We start from the raw sequence: 13,127 nt of genomic DNA, 5'->3' as shown, positions 1-13,127 counted from the left end.
CAAAGCAATTGCCTTCTCCTTAAAGTCATCTCTTCTCTTTGTCTCTGTCCCTCACTCTTTCAAACTGCAATTTGCAAATGGGCCTTTTCAACTTGTTAATTTCCAATGCTTTGACATATGGGGGCTTTTTTTTTTTTGACAAAATGAGCCATAGACATTTTATTGTTAGCAAGTAGCAACTCATAAATTAATCAAAGAAAAATCCAATAATCCATGATTTATGACTTATGAGTAACATAGTACAAGTTCGAAACTCGAAAGTTTGTTCCTTAGCTATCTGTCGTAATTTCTTTCTTTGCAAAAAAGAAAAAGAACAGTGTTTTCCCCCCACCCCGGGGCATTCTGGTTGGAGTCTACGACCTGTTCAAACCACCACTAAACCAAAGGATTAAGGGTGAAAAGCAAATTATGGTCATTACATTTTCACTTTTTTTCCTCCATGATGTCTTATCGAGTTTGTCATTTAGTGATTCTTGCTCTTCCAATTTGCTCTTATTTTCTTGCCCACCGATTACGCTCATAGTTCGCTGGGTCTATTTCAATTTCATTTCTTTAGAGTAGCATTGTTTTCTCCTATTAAATTGAAAAATCGTATCAAACAACTCAATCGGTTTATTTAATTATTTTTCATATTTGGGTCCTATCCAAATTGAACTAATGAAACTTGATTTCAATTAGTTTGGATCTCGAACGAATCAGATAAATCTGTTTCATTTTTTCTCTCCAGTAGTTCGAGTTTGTCAATAAATTTGTTTGACCATTGAGGAGCTTTTTACTATATTTTTTTTGTCATAATGCATTTAGTTTTATATTACTTTAATGCCACTTTTGATTTATTATGTTTAGCTTTGATACCTTAAGTTTTAATATTCTTGTCCTTTATGTTTACAAAATATCATTTTGATCATTTTTTTTAATTTTATGTCAAAAACATTAGGGTTCTTTTAATTTTTAAATTTTAAAATGGTTTAAATCTTTTTTATTTAAAAAACTGAAAATTACTAAGTAAATGAAAGGAATATGGATTTAAAATCACAAACAACAACAATCTTCACTCTATTATTATTATTATTATTATTATTATTATTATTGTTATTGTTATTGTTATTTCTTCTTTTGTCGCTCTACTTCGTGGATCCAAAAAGATTATTGTCCTGCCGTTGCTTCCATCTCCACCCTAACCTCCTTACCCAACTAGAATTGTCACATCACCTAACACAACAACTGTCTCATCGCAGTCTCTCTTTGCATTGTTCGTCTTCGTCCAGTCCGATTGTTGATGTCAAATGATAAATCCTCTACTTGTCCGGTCCAACCATGCATGACTATGAAGGTCTTGCTCGCAAATCTCACAAAGAGTTACACTATGACTTTCTCGTTCATATCTGGATTAATAGCGAGTTAGGGTTATGTTTTTGTCTTTTGTCGAAGAGAGAACTCTTGCTCTAATCTCCCATGCTTCTGTTTCTAGCAGAAAATTGAAAAAAGATCAAAATAATACATTTCAAAAACATAAAATATTAAAATAAATCTTTTAAAACTTAATGCACTAAAGTAAAATAAGTGCGAAACATAATGGACAAAAAGTAATATTAAGTTTTTTATATTTAATTTATTACTGTTGTTCGGATATCTATCAACATGTATATAGACACATGCCAACTTGATGACTCGACCTGAACATTTAACTTAAATTACTTATCTCTTTTGTTACCAGATGGGGGACTTTTGTGTCCCCCTTTCTATTTATCAAAGTAAGTTTCTTGATGATGACAAGAACCAATCGAAATAGTTGCTTACTAATAAAAAATCAATGATGGGGATAATTTGTCTAAGTACATGTTTGGTTTGATATTGAGGAATTTCTAAGTCTAAAATTAATTTTAGATACATTTTACATATTTTGTTTTACATCAAGGAAGATTTCAGAATTGATTATGGGTTGAAGCAATTTTAAGTCATTTTTTTATTAAATTTCAAAATTTTGTATTGAATTTTACTCCTAATCTAATTTTATAATAAAATATTCAAATATAAATTACATTACGTCAAAATTAATTTTAACCTAAATTAATTTTATAAAATTATTTCATTCAAAATCAATTTTATCAACCCCTATCCATATATACTCTAAATTATTAGAGAGTACATGATTCCCCTATTTATTCGGCTGTCAGACGTTAGAAGATGCTGCGAAGTTGTACTGAAGGCCAGCGAAGGATTTGTTTTTGCTTGTCAGGATCCATTATTTATTTTGTTCACTTCTGCTTGACAATTCAAAATGTTTTTTTTTTTCCACGAAATTAGTTGGTAGTTTCCGTCTGACAAAAGTTGCTTTAATATACATGAGAAATGACACAAATTTTCGGTCGCGAAGTTACTAGGAAGTTTCGGTTAGTCAACAATGACTACGTCTTAATCTAGTAAGAATTAAGTATTAAAGTGGAAAAGAGAGAGAAAGGAGGACGAAACATGTGATACGGCTAACCTTTTCTTCCCTTTGATATGACTAACCTTAACTCTGAACGCACTTCTTTTTCTTTTTGGGTGTGCATTAAGTGAGGAAGTTATTGAAGTAGGTTTCGTGTCAAGTCCTTTACATACCTACCCTATGGGTGCAGCAAGTTTGTTACCTTTGGAAATTAGTATAGAAAATGTAGTATGCCTGTGGGGACACTAGATTAAGTGTAAAGTAAAAAAGGATGCTTGGAAAAATTCATGGTTCTTACTCTTCAGTAATGTATTTTCTAACGCGTACCAATGTGTATTTAAGTATTAAGTATTAGGCTTAATGTATTTTTGGTCTCAATAATATAGCATTTGGGCAACTTTGGTTCTTCAATATGCAATTGCTTAATTTTGTTATCTGTTAACTTGACATCTAATATTAGAAAAAAAAAATACTAACATGAGTGTGTTGAGATGTTGTGGAACTATATTGTGTATCTATAGGGGATTTTTGTGGAGCTAGAGTTGATATTAACAAGAGGATGTTGATGTGAGTCCTAATTTTAATTACTTGATTTTAGTCCTTATTTTTAGGTGATTTTAGTGTATAATATACTCAAGGGTCGGATTTGAATCGGCCAATTGACACTTTTTGTATTTCGGAATATTTAGGGGGACCATTAGATTATATTAATTTACAAGGGCAAAAATGTTAAAGTTATTAAAGAGATAATTCAATTTTTAATAATTATTCTTCATAATAAAAATTCATAGTGGTTGGTAAATTAAGAAAAATAGTGTGGATCTCATATCTTCGCACACTACTTTAATTCAAATATTCTTTTAAATTATCTTTTATTCCTTTCCATTCCACACAATCAAGCCATGTCTTAATTTGTTAGCATCTAATGATTTTTTTTTCTTTCTTTTTGAATAAGAATCTAATGATTGTTTAATCAATCAGACAGGAGTAATAGTTTACGAATGTCTCTCAAAGTGAGCTAATGGTATGGACGGCACTTGGCTTACCGCTACTTACAATTCGTTTGGTTGATTTAGCTAAGAAAGAAAGTAAAAAGCGTGAAAAAGAGTAGAAAGAGAAAGTCAAAAGAATTTTGTTTGGGTGAACTAATTTGTATGGAAAGTCAATGGGTTATATGTTTTGCATATATTGATTACGGCCACAATATTTTTATCCTCACACCCTAATAATAATAAATAAATAAGTAGATAAATAATAAATAATAATGAATAATAATATTAATATTAATAATAAAATAATTCTAAATAATAATAACAATGACATTTTATTTAATATGATTATTTTTCTTACCTACAAATCATTTTAATTTAAATATTTTTTCTTTTTAAGTCTATTTCACTTCAATCAAACTTTACGTTTGACTCTACTTTCTTTTCATTCATTTTTTTTTTCTAATGCTTTCATTTCGTTTATTTTCTTAGAACCAAACATAATTGAAACAAAACTGAACTAGAGTGGGATTGATAAAAAGTTAAAATTCATCTAATTCTACGTAATCACCGCGAGTGGTGGTTGAGTCCGTTGATAAGCAATTTTTAATTAGTTTAAAGTTTTTTTATTGAAAAATATTATAACAATTCATACAATAAATTATATAACTAAAAAAGAGAGAAATGTGAGATATAATAAATATGTGATAGAAGGGGATAAACACAAAGAATTTTTGTATAATAACAATTCATACTACAAATTATATAACTAAAGCAAAGAGAAATATGAGATGTAATAAATGCGTGATAGAGAGAGATAACCACAAAAAGAGTTTTTGTATAAAACGTTGTATGAATTGTATCAATAATATAACTATTTTTTGTTAGCTAAAAACTTTATATTGATCATATTAATTGGGTTTGGTACTCAAGTTTCTTATTAATAGTTTGTAGTGTTTCTTAAGACATTATTTTTTATTTGGTTATGTGTCAGAGATCACATGTGTCCTATAATTTATTGAGTTAAAGACTAATTTCGTTAGTTGTATGTAGGTTATCTTTGTTTTAAGAAAATTTTGCACACGAAAAGAACTAAACTTTGATATTTTCATTAATGAGATTATTCTCTCACACATGTGAAACACAACTAGGTGTAGACATATGGACTCAGGTTCATGGGTCAACCCGTTTAGTCTATAATCGGGTGAATAATGGGCCTCTTTTTCAAAAAACTATATAATTATATCGAATTTTTGAGTTTGATCCGTTAAGCATGCAGAACTAGCAGGCTTTATCCGCGGATGAGGCTTATCCTGCTTGTCTAAAACGCAAGCTTTGCAAGCTAGACCCATCTTTAAATTCATCCCTAAATGCAACAGAATCTTACACTAGTGTGTCAATCTTATGAGTTTTCAAAAATATTTTTTAACATTTTAATTATTTTATTTTATTTTCCCCTTTATGTATTAAATTTATGTTTTATTCTTTTACGATAGAGTTTTATAACTATTGTCTCAATCCAATGACTAGTTTTCACCTTTTTTCTCAGTCGTCCTCTTTTTTGTTTTTTTAGACATCTTTTTGGTTATTCTAGATAGTACTATTTTCATTCTAACTCGTTTAATTAGGTATGACAAAGAATCTTGAATCCATGGCCGTGCGTATTCAACCAAATTAGTCTGATTTTAACAAGAAATGTCTATTTATTTGTAAGTTATATATATATATATATATATATGTGTGTGTGTAGATTTATATTTTTATTCCTTACGTAGTGTGAGCCTAATTTTGTATATATAGGATGCGTTTGATTTGCTACAAATTGAGGGATTGGACAACACAAAAATATTTGTCCAATGTTTTATTTAAAGAATGACTGAGGAATAATACAAAGTAAAAAATGATGGATGGAATAAATATACAAAAACTTGTAACTCACTAAACTTTAGTACAACTTTTTGTCTGGTGTCTAACAAAAGTAAAAATACAATATTATCCCTAATTTATGAATTTTTATTATTTCACACCTTTTTTTTCTTTTTTCATATATGCCTCATTCTCTAAACCTCTCGTTCCAAACGTCGTACCTTGGTTGCCGGTCAAGACTGCCTTGGCTGCCAGTGTGGGCACCTTGGCTAACGATGAGGGTCGTATGAGCTGCTATTGTTCCCTTTTGTTCATTATTTCTTTCTTTTCATTGTTAATTTATCCAAATATTTTCATCGTCATCTTCTTCCTTCTCGTTATGTTTTTTCCCTTCTTTTGGCCAATTCTGGCGAGGTCGCTTTGTGCTGTCGCAACCATCGTTGTGACCCTGTATCGACCTCACACCATCAAACCCTACGCCCGGTGGCGTCAGGGGCCGCGCCTCCTCTTTGGAGGTACCTTTCCTTTGTTGCGTTGTCAAGGTGTTGCTGATGTACCTAGGATTTTATAATAGAATTTTATATTATTTTGTCCAGTATATAAGCACATCAACATAGGATATAGCACAAAATTACCTGTAGTGTGCATCGACCATCCAACAACATATAATACAAAAAGTTATCATATGACTCAACTACTTGTACAATGTTGTTCTGTCTATCCTATCTTTTTACGAAATCAAACACACCCATAATAACACTTAGGTATATGCATATATTGTCCTCGTGGAAACTTACTGCCTACATGTTAGACAGTGTATACAAAAGCTCCTAAACGTTGTTAGTTATTTTTATGAATGTATGACTCACTATAATTAATGATTTTTTTAAAGGGTAAAAATAGAAAATAATAATAAGAGTAAAATATATTTGGGTTTCTTGTAAAATTTTAAAACTATTAATTTCTTCTTCATAAAATTTTTCATATTAATTTGGTTCCTATAAAAATATAACATATTTTGTTGATCCTCAACGGTAACTTTGTTAGACGATCATCTGACATGACTCACACATGTAACTTGATTATAAATAAATTAAATAATTTGTGGCAGTTTAATTCCCCAAAATTGAATCAAACAATCTATGACAATTAAAAACCTCTAAAAAATGTAATTTTTACTCACTTTTTAAGTGATTTCCTTACATTTTCTGATGTGAGTAGAGAGAAAGATGAAACAATATTGAATTCTGTCTGTTGAGCATTCCTTTGAAGGTAGAGATAAAAAATAATTAAGTCTCTTAGTCAAGTCGAAGAACTGTTAAATAAAATTAACCAATAAAAATATGTTTTATTTTTATAAAGAATAAATTAATTCAAATTTTTTTATGAAGATAAAATTAATATTTTTAATTTTTATAGGATCCTAGATATATTTTACTTTAATAATAATTTAAAAAAACTGAAGTATTGATAGTTGCTGTTAAATTTCCCATATTATGAGCCACGCAGTACTTAGACTTCAAACTTGTGAGGAGAATTTAATATAAATAGGTTTTGGCAATTGCCGTTGGGTTTCGATGGTGTGAAACAAGCCGCAAAATTTGATGATGTCCATTGTTTACGTTGTGATGAATTTCCATAGTCGTATAGAATATAGATGCTGAAGTAAGCAAAAGCAAAAGTCCGAAGAATACTTTCCGCTTATTGTTTGTTAGGATTAGTAATTCTGTAAGAAACTCATCACAGGCACACACTATATATGAGTAAATTATCACCTAGGTCTCTTGCATAGTTGTATTTCTTGTGTTAGGTTATAAAAAAATAGAACTTGTCATATTTTCTAGTTAAAAAATATATGTAGAAAAAGATTTGTTAATTCACGTATGTTTTGTGATTAAGTGTTATTTTACATATTAATAATATTATCTGAATGATTCATATGGATTTATTGATCACTTTCAGGCCCAAGTATTGGAAATCTTATTTAAACTGGATCAATTGAAGTGTTCTGTAATCTAAGTATATTGTGTGCACATACGACTGGATAATGATAGAAATGATAGTTAACTACAAATATTAATATGATGGATTTTGTATTATTTTATAATCGAAGGGATGTCTTGTAGCAAAGGAAAAATAGGAATGAGATGTTTGTCGATTCATTTTAGTTTATTTTGTATATATTTTTTAAGTAACTTCTAATATTTTTTTGAAATGCAATTTAAAGTAACGTTTTTTAAATGATTGTTTTTTATCTTCTAATATTTTATATTTTATTTTATTTATCCTTAAAATATTTATTTAATTTTTGATTAATTTTTTAAATATATTATTTATGTCATTTTATATTTATCAGTTACTTTAACAAATTAGTTTAAAAACTTTCAATAATTTATTATTAATTTTTAATTATCAATTAGTTTTTTAACTAATTTTGTCCCCTGGAAAACAAAACACCGTTCAATTTTATTTTCTTTGTCACTTAAGAAAAAAAAATTGTTGGAGTAACCAAAATTGCCATTGTAATTTCGCACTTGTATGTATGCAAAATGCAAATTCGACGCAAAATCCATGTCCGGCCTAGACGGCATGCCAGTACGGCAGTACCCGGAGTTTTTAAGAAACATCGTAGTAATTGTTTAAAAAACCTTAGGATCAAACATGGAGCCAACAACTATCACTAGACTTTGCAAAAAAGGATAATTATGTCATAATCAGCCAGACCAAGTCAACACGGACTTATTACACAGTCCGTACCTTAATTCAAATTTGTTCTAGTTTCCTCTAATTTATTGGTAGGCTTAATTTAATCAGGCCATTAACTTCCACGCAAAGCTCATTGTCCCTCAAACAAGTGCATATTTCCTATTTGTCTCCTTGTTGATAACTGAAGCAAGTTTTCCCATTCCCACAGTTTTAAAGAGATAGAGAGAGACAGAAGTGTTCCCATTATTTTGGGACTTGTTTTGAGTGTCAATGGAGATTATGGTTACGGACTACTCATCCTCTATGTCGGCATCAAGAAAATGTATATAAGAATATAACAAAAATCTTTTACATTAGCCCATTGTGCTGCTTTTATTTTAAGAGTTTAGTTATTATTATATAATGTCAATATTTTTTTTTGGAAGGTCAAAAATACATAATACATAATATATATATATATATATATATATATATATATATATATATATATATATATATATATAATGTCACTGTTAAATATTAAGTAATCAGAAGTCAATGTTTATATGGTTAAAGTTAATAAATTTATTATGTACGATGATTTATGATTTAATGATAATAAAAAAACTTATATAATGTTAGTGTACAGTTTATATTCTCTTATTTTAAATTTGAGTTCCATTCCATTATACGAAACCGATCTAGATTCCTGCAGTCATGAATCAACATCCATGAATTAACATTAGACTGTTCAAATCTTGCGTATTTTTAAGTTCGATTCATCGAGATGAAATATGAATCCATGCTTATGGTTTTGTTAGCTCTGAGTGCACTAAATATGAATTTGTATCAAAGTAGCAACTTTCTTCTCAAAATTGATTTGACGTGTCCGGCAAGAATGTGTACACAGCGTGTCCTATAAAAGTTTGACTAAATTAGACTATAAAAAAGACAGTTGTTTGTTTGCAATTTTGCATAGTTAAGTAGGAAGCTACGCGGAAATTGTCCCTATGGACCCTCTCGCACGAAATATAACCACATGTTTTGTTATATATACAAGATATCAAGCATTGAATGTTCAGAATGAAGCTCTTTCCTAGTATCTTTTGGATTAAGTACTGATTTTCTCTCTTAATCCACCATGTCGAATAGCCAAAATCCGAATTACGATGGTAGCTCATTTCTCATTGACATAACCACCACTGTGAATTACACCATCAGCACAGCCAAAAAAAGATGGCGTTTTGCTTATACTGCTATTTATTCTAGAAGGGTCATGCTTTCCTTGGCCAAAGAAATCATATCTAAGAGAAATACAAACACTCATCCTTACTCTAAACTATTCCAAACTCAATCTACCGGTTCCGGAAGCACTCTTGATATCATTGAGCCACTAATTCCCCAACATGGTACCAATAATCATTATTCTTTGGTTCCTGATGTTGACAAAGCCAGACTTGCTAGCATGGTAAAGGACAAAAACTTGGAAGCCTTTGTTGAGTTTGGAAGAGTTGAAGGTGTTGCAAATACTCTTGGAACCATTCCTGCAAAGGGAATTAGTGGCGACGACGATGACGTTGCGAAACGGTGTGAATTGTTTGGTTCAAACACTTACCAGAGGCCTCCACCCAAGGTATTTGTTAGCTTTGTAGTGGAGGCTTTCAATGACACTACTATTCTGATCCTTCTTGTTTGTGCTGGCCTTTCCCTTGGTTTTGGAATAAAAGAACATGGTCCAGGGGAAGGTTGGTATGAAGGAGGGAGTATATTTGTAGCAGTGTTTCTTGTAGTTGTTGTCACTGCACTCAGCAACTTCAGACAAGAGAGACAGTTTGATAAATTGTCTAAGATAAGCAACAACATCAAAGTTGGAGTTGTGAGAAATGGAAGGCCACAACAGATATCCATCTTTGAGGTACTTGTGGGGGATGTTGTGTCACTTAAGATTGGTGATCAAATTCCAGCTGATGGATTGTTCTTAAGTGGTCATTCTTTGCAAGTGGATGAATCAAGTATGACAGGTGAGAGCGACCATGTAGAAATTGAGCCTTCAAATAGCCCCTTTTTGTTGTCCGGTGCGAAAGTGGTGGATGGCTTTGCTCAGATGCTTGTGACATCTGTTGGAACCAACACAGCATGGGGTGAAATGATGAGCTCGATATCGCGAGACACCAAGGAAAGGACACCATTGCAGGCTCGCCTTGACAAGCTAACCTCTTCTATTGGAAAGGTAGGCCTCGCAGTCGCTTTTCTTGTGCTCATAGTCTTGTTAATTCGTTATTTCACTGGAAACTCGGAGGATGATAAAGGGAATCAGGAGTTCCAGGGGAGTAAAACCGATGTAAACGATGTTTTCAACGCAGTTGTGCGAATTGTTGCTGCTGCTGTCACTATTGTGGTTGTGGCAATCCCTGAGGGTCTGCCTTTGGCTGTTACCCTCACACTTGCATACTCCATGAAAAGAATGATGGCTGATCAAGCAATGGTGAGGAAACTTTCTGCTTGTGAAACTATGGGGTCAGCAACAGTTATTTGCACAGATAAAACTGGCACCTTAACTTTGAATCAAATGAGAGTCACCAAGTTTTGGCTTGGCCTAGAAAATGGTATGGAAAACTTTTCCAATGCAATGGCTCCTAATGTTCTTGAGCTATTTCACCAAGGAGTTGGCCTCAACACAACTGGCAGCATCTATAAACCTTCATCAGAATCTGAACCTGAAATTTCTGGTAGCCCAACAGAGAAAGCTATACTCTTGTGGGCCGTGTCAGATTTAGGCATGGACATGGATGAACTGAAGCGCACACATGAAGTTCTCCATGTTGAAACGTTTAACTCGGAGAAGAAACGAAGTGGTGTCGCAATAAGGAAGGAGACCAACAACACAGTCCACGTGCATTGGAAAGGTGCTGCAGAGATTATACTTGCAATGTGTTCTAATTACATTGACTATAACGGCATAGAGAAGTCCCTTGATGAAGATCGGAGTAAACTTGAGAAGATAATTCAAGGCATGGCTGCTAGTAGCCTTAGATGTATTGCTTTTGCTTGCATGAAAATTTCAGAAGACATTGATTATAACGATAAGGAGAAAGTGCATCAAATCCTTAGAAAAGATGGCTTGACCTTGCTAGGTATTGTTGGCCTAAAGGATCCATGCCGACCAGACGTCAAGAAGGCTGTGGAAACTTGTAAACTTGCAGGTGTTAGCATCAAGATGATCACTGGAGACAACATTTTCACTGCAAAGGCCATAGCAACAGAATGCGGAATTTTAGACCTTGATGGCCATGTGAATGCAGGAGAAGTGGTTCAAGGTGTGGAATTCAGGAACTACACAGAGGAAGAGAGAATGGAGAAAGTCGAGAAGATCCGCGTGATGGCAAGATCGTCCCCTTTGGACAAACTTTTGATGGTGCAATGCTTGAAAAAGAAAGGTCATGTTGTTGCAGTCACAGGAGATGGCACAAATGATGCACCTGCTCTAAAAGAAGCTGATATTGGACTCTCTATGGGGATCCAAGGAACTGAAGTTGCCAAGGAGAGTTCTGACATTGTGATCTTAGATGACAACTTCAATTCTGTTGCCACTGTCTTAAGGTGGGGGAGATGTGTCTATAACAACATCCAGAAATTCATCCAGTTTCAACTAACCGTGAATGTTGCAGCACTAGTGATCAATTTTATTGCAGCAGTTTCTTCGGGAGACGTTCCCCTAACAACAGTTCAACTATTATGGGTAAATCTCATTATGGATACTCTAGGAGCATTGGCACTAGCTACAGAAAGGCCTACAAAGGAGTTAATGGAGAAAAGGCCAGTGGGTAGAACTGAGCCTCTTATTACTAGTATTATGTGGAGAAACCTTTTAGCTCAAGCTTTATATCAGATTGCTGTTCTCTTGGTTTTACAATTCAAAGGAAAGTCAATCTTCAATGTAAATGGGAAGGTAAAGGATACTCTAATTTTCAATACTTTTGTTCTCTGCCAAGTTTTCAACGAGTTCAACTCTAGAAGTATGGAGAAACTTAATGTGTTCCAAGGCATTCACAAAAACCACTTATTTCTTGGAATTGTGGGGATTACTTTGGTTCTTCAAGTATTGATGGTGGAACTCCTAAGGAAGTTTGCTGATACGGAGAGATTGACATGGGAGCAATGGGGAATTTGTATTGTAATTGCAGCTGTGTCGTGGCCAATTGCTTGGATTACAAAGCTCGTACCTGTTTCAGATAGAACGTTCTTCAGCCACCACGTTAAGTGGGTAAAATTATGGGTCTTCAAGATTAAGCATTTGTTTTAATTTTACCTCCTCACACGTTTAAGGAATCATAAATTCCAAGCCTCTTGAAACACTTGAATATGATATATTCGTGTATACGATGTATGGAAATCCAAGATCCTTTATGGTTTAAAAACATAAGAGATCTTGAATTTCCATATGTCTTACACCTAAATATCATATATTCAAGTGTTTAAGATACTAGGAATTTATGGAATCTTAGTGAACACCTCCTTTATCTAGGGTAGGAATTATGGGTAGAGGTAGTAGTTGAAAAATTCTTGTATTGTGAAAGTAGTATAATATCGTTAACAACCCATCTCTAAAATGGGTAATTGGGATGGTGGGAATTAGGATATATGTGATAAATTTATGTTTATACTACTTTTTGATGTACCAAAAAAATATATATAAAATGGTCAAGTTTAATGTTCATGTACTTTTAGTATAAAAAAAATTTACACTGTTAATTAATTATAAATTATCATTGGCATTATTTTTAAGGTACTTAATGTAAAAGCCAATAAATATATTGTACAAGATGAATTGTAATTGGATAACAATGTAAAATTATTTTACACTGAATGATCTATTTTCACATATATTTTGGCTGAGACCTTCAAATTGATATTAGCAGAGTTGCATGCATTCTTCAAAGGCCTCTGAATAAAGACTGATATTTCATTTGTCTGTTTACTTATTACTGGTATGTTATCATTCTTGCTTAAATTGACTGTCTAAGCTGATGGCCAAGGATTTACTATGGTATGTTGAACCTCATGCTTAGCTAAACGTCTAGACCAAAGTCCAGATGAACCACAACAACAAGAATCCAAAAGAAAGAAAAACCAAACTTCTTATGAGCACTTCGTTG

General features: G+C 32.4%; 1 protein-coding gene across 1 annotated transcript; it reads left to right on the top strand.

The window, feature by feature from the left end:
- The first annotated feature begins 9,031 nt into the window (after positions 1-9,031).
- LOC114406885 (calcium-transporting ATPase 12, plasma membrane-type-like) lies at positions 9,032-12,692 on the top strand. Its single transcript, XM_028369732.1, has one exon. The coding sequence runs from the start codon at positions 9,113-9,115 to the stop codon at positions 12,272-12,274; it is 3,162 nt and encodes a 1,053-aa protein (XP_028225533.1). The 5' UTR covers positions 9,032-9,112; the 3' UTR covers positions 12,275-12,692.
- The last annotated feature ends 435 nt before the right edge of the window (positions 12,693-13,127 follow it).

The sequence above is a fragment of the Glycine soja genome, chromosome 3, assembly GCF_004193775.1.
Source record: "Glycine soja cultivar W05 chromosome 3, ASM419377v2, whole genome shotgun sequence".
Taxonomy (NCBI): Eukaryota; Viridiplantae; Streptophyta; class Magnoliopsida; order Fabales; family Fabaceae; genus Glycine; species Glycine soja.
The sequence above is the reverse complement of the archived record's forward strand: the minus strand, read 5'-3'. Positions and strand labels throughout refer to the sequence as shown.

Excerpts from the sequence above, each read along its gene's own strand:
- LOC114406885 (XM_028369732.1), top strand. The coding sequence starts at position 9,113 with ATGTCGAATAGCCAAAATCCGAATTACGATGGTAGCTCATTTCTCATT.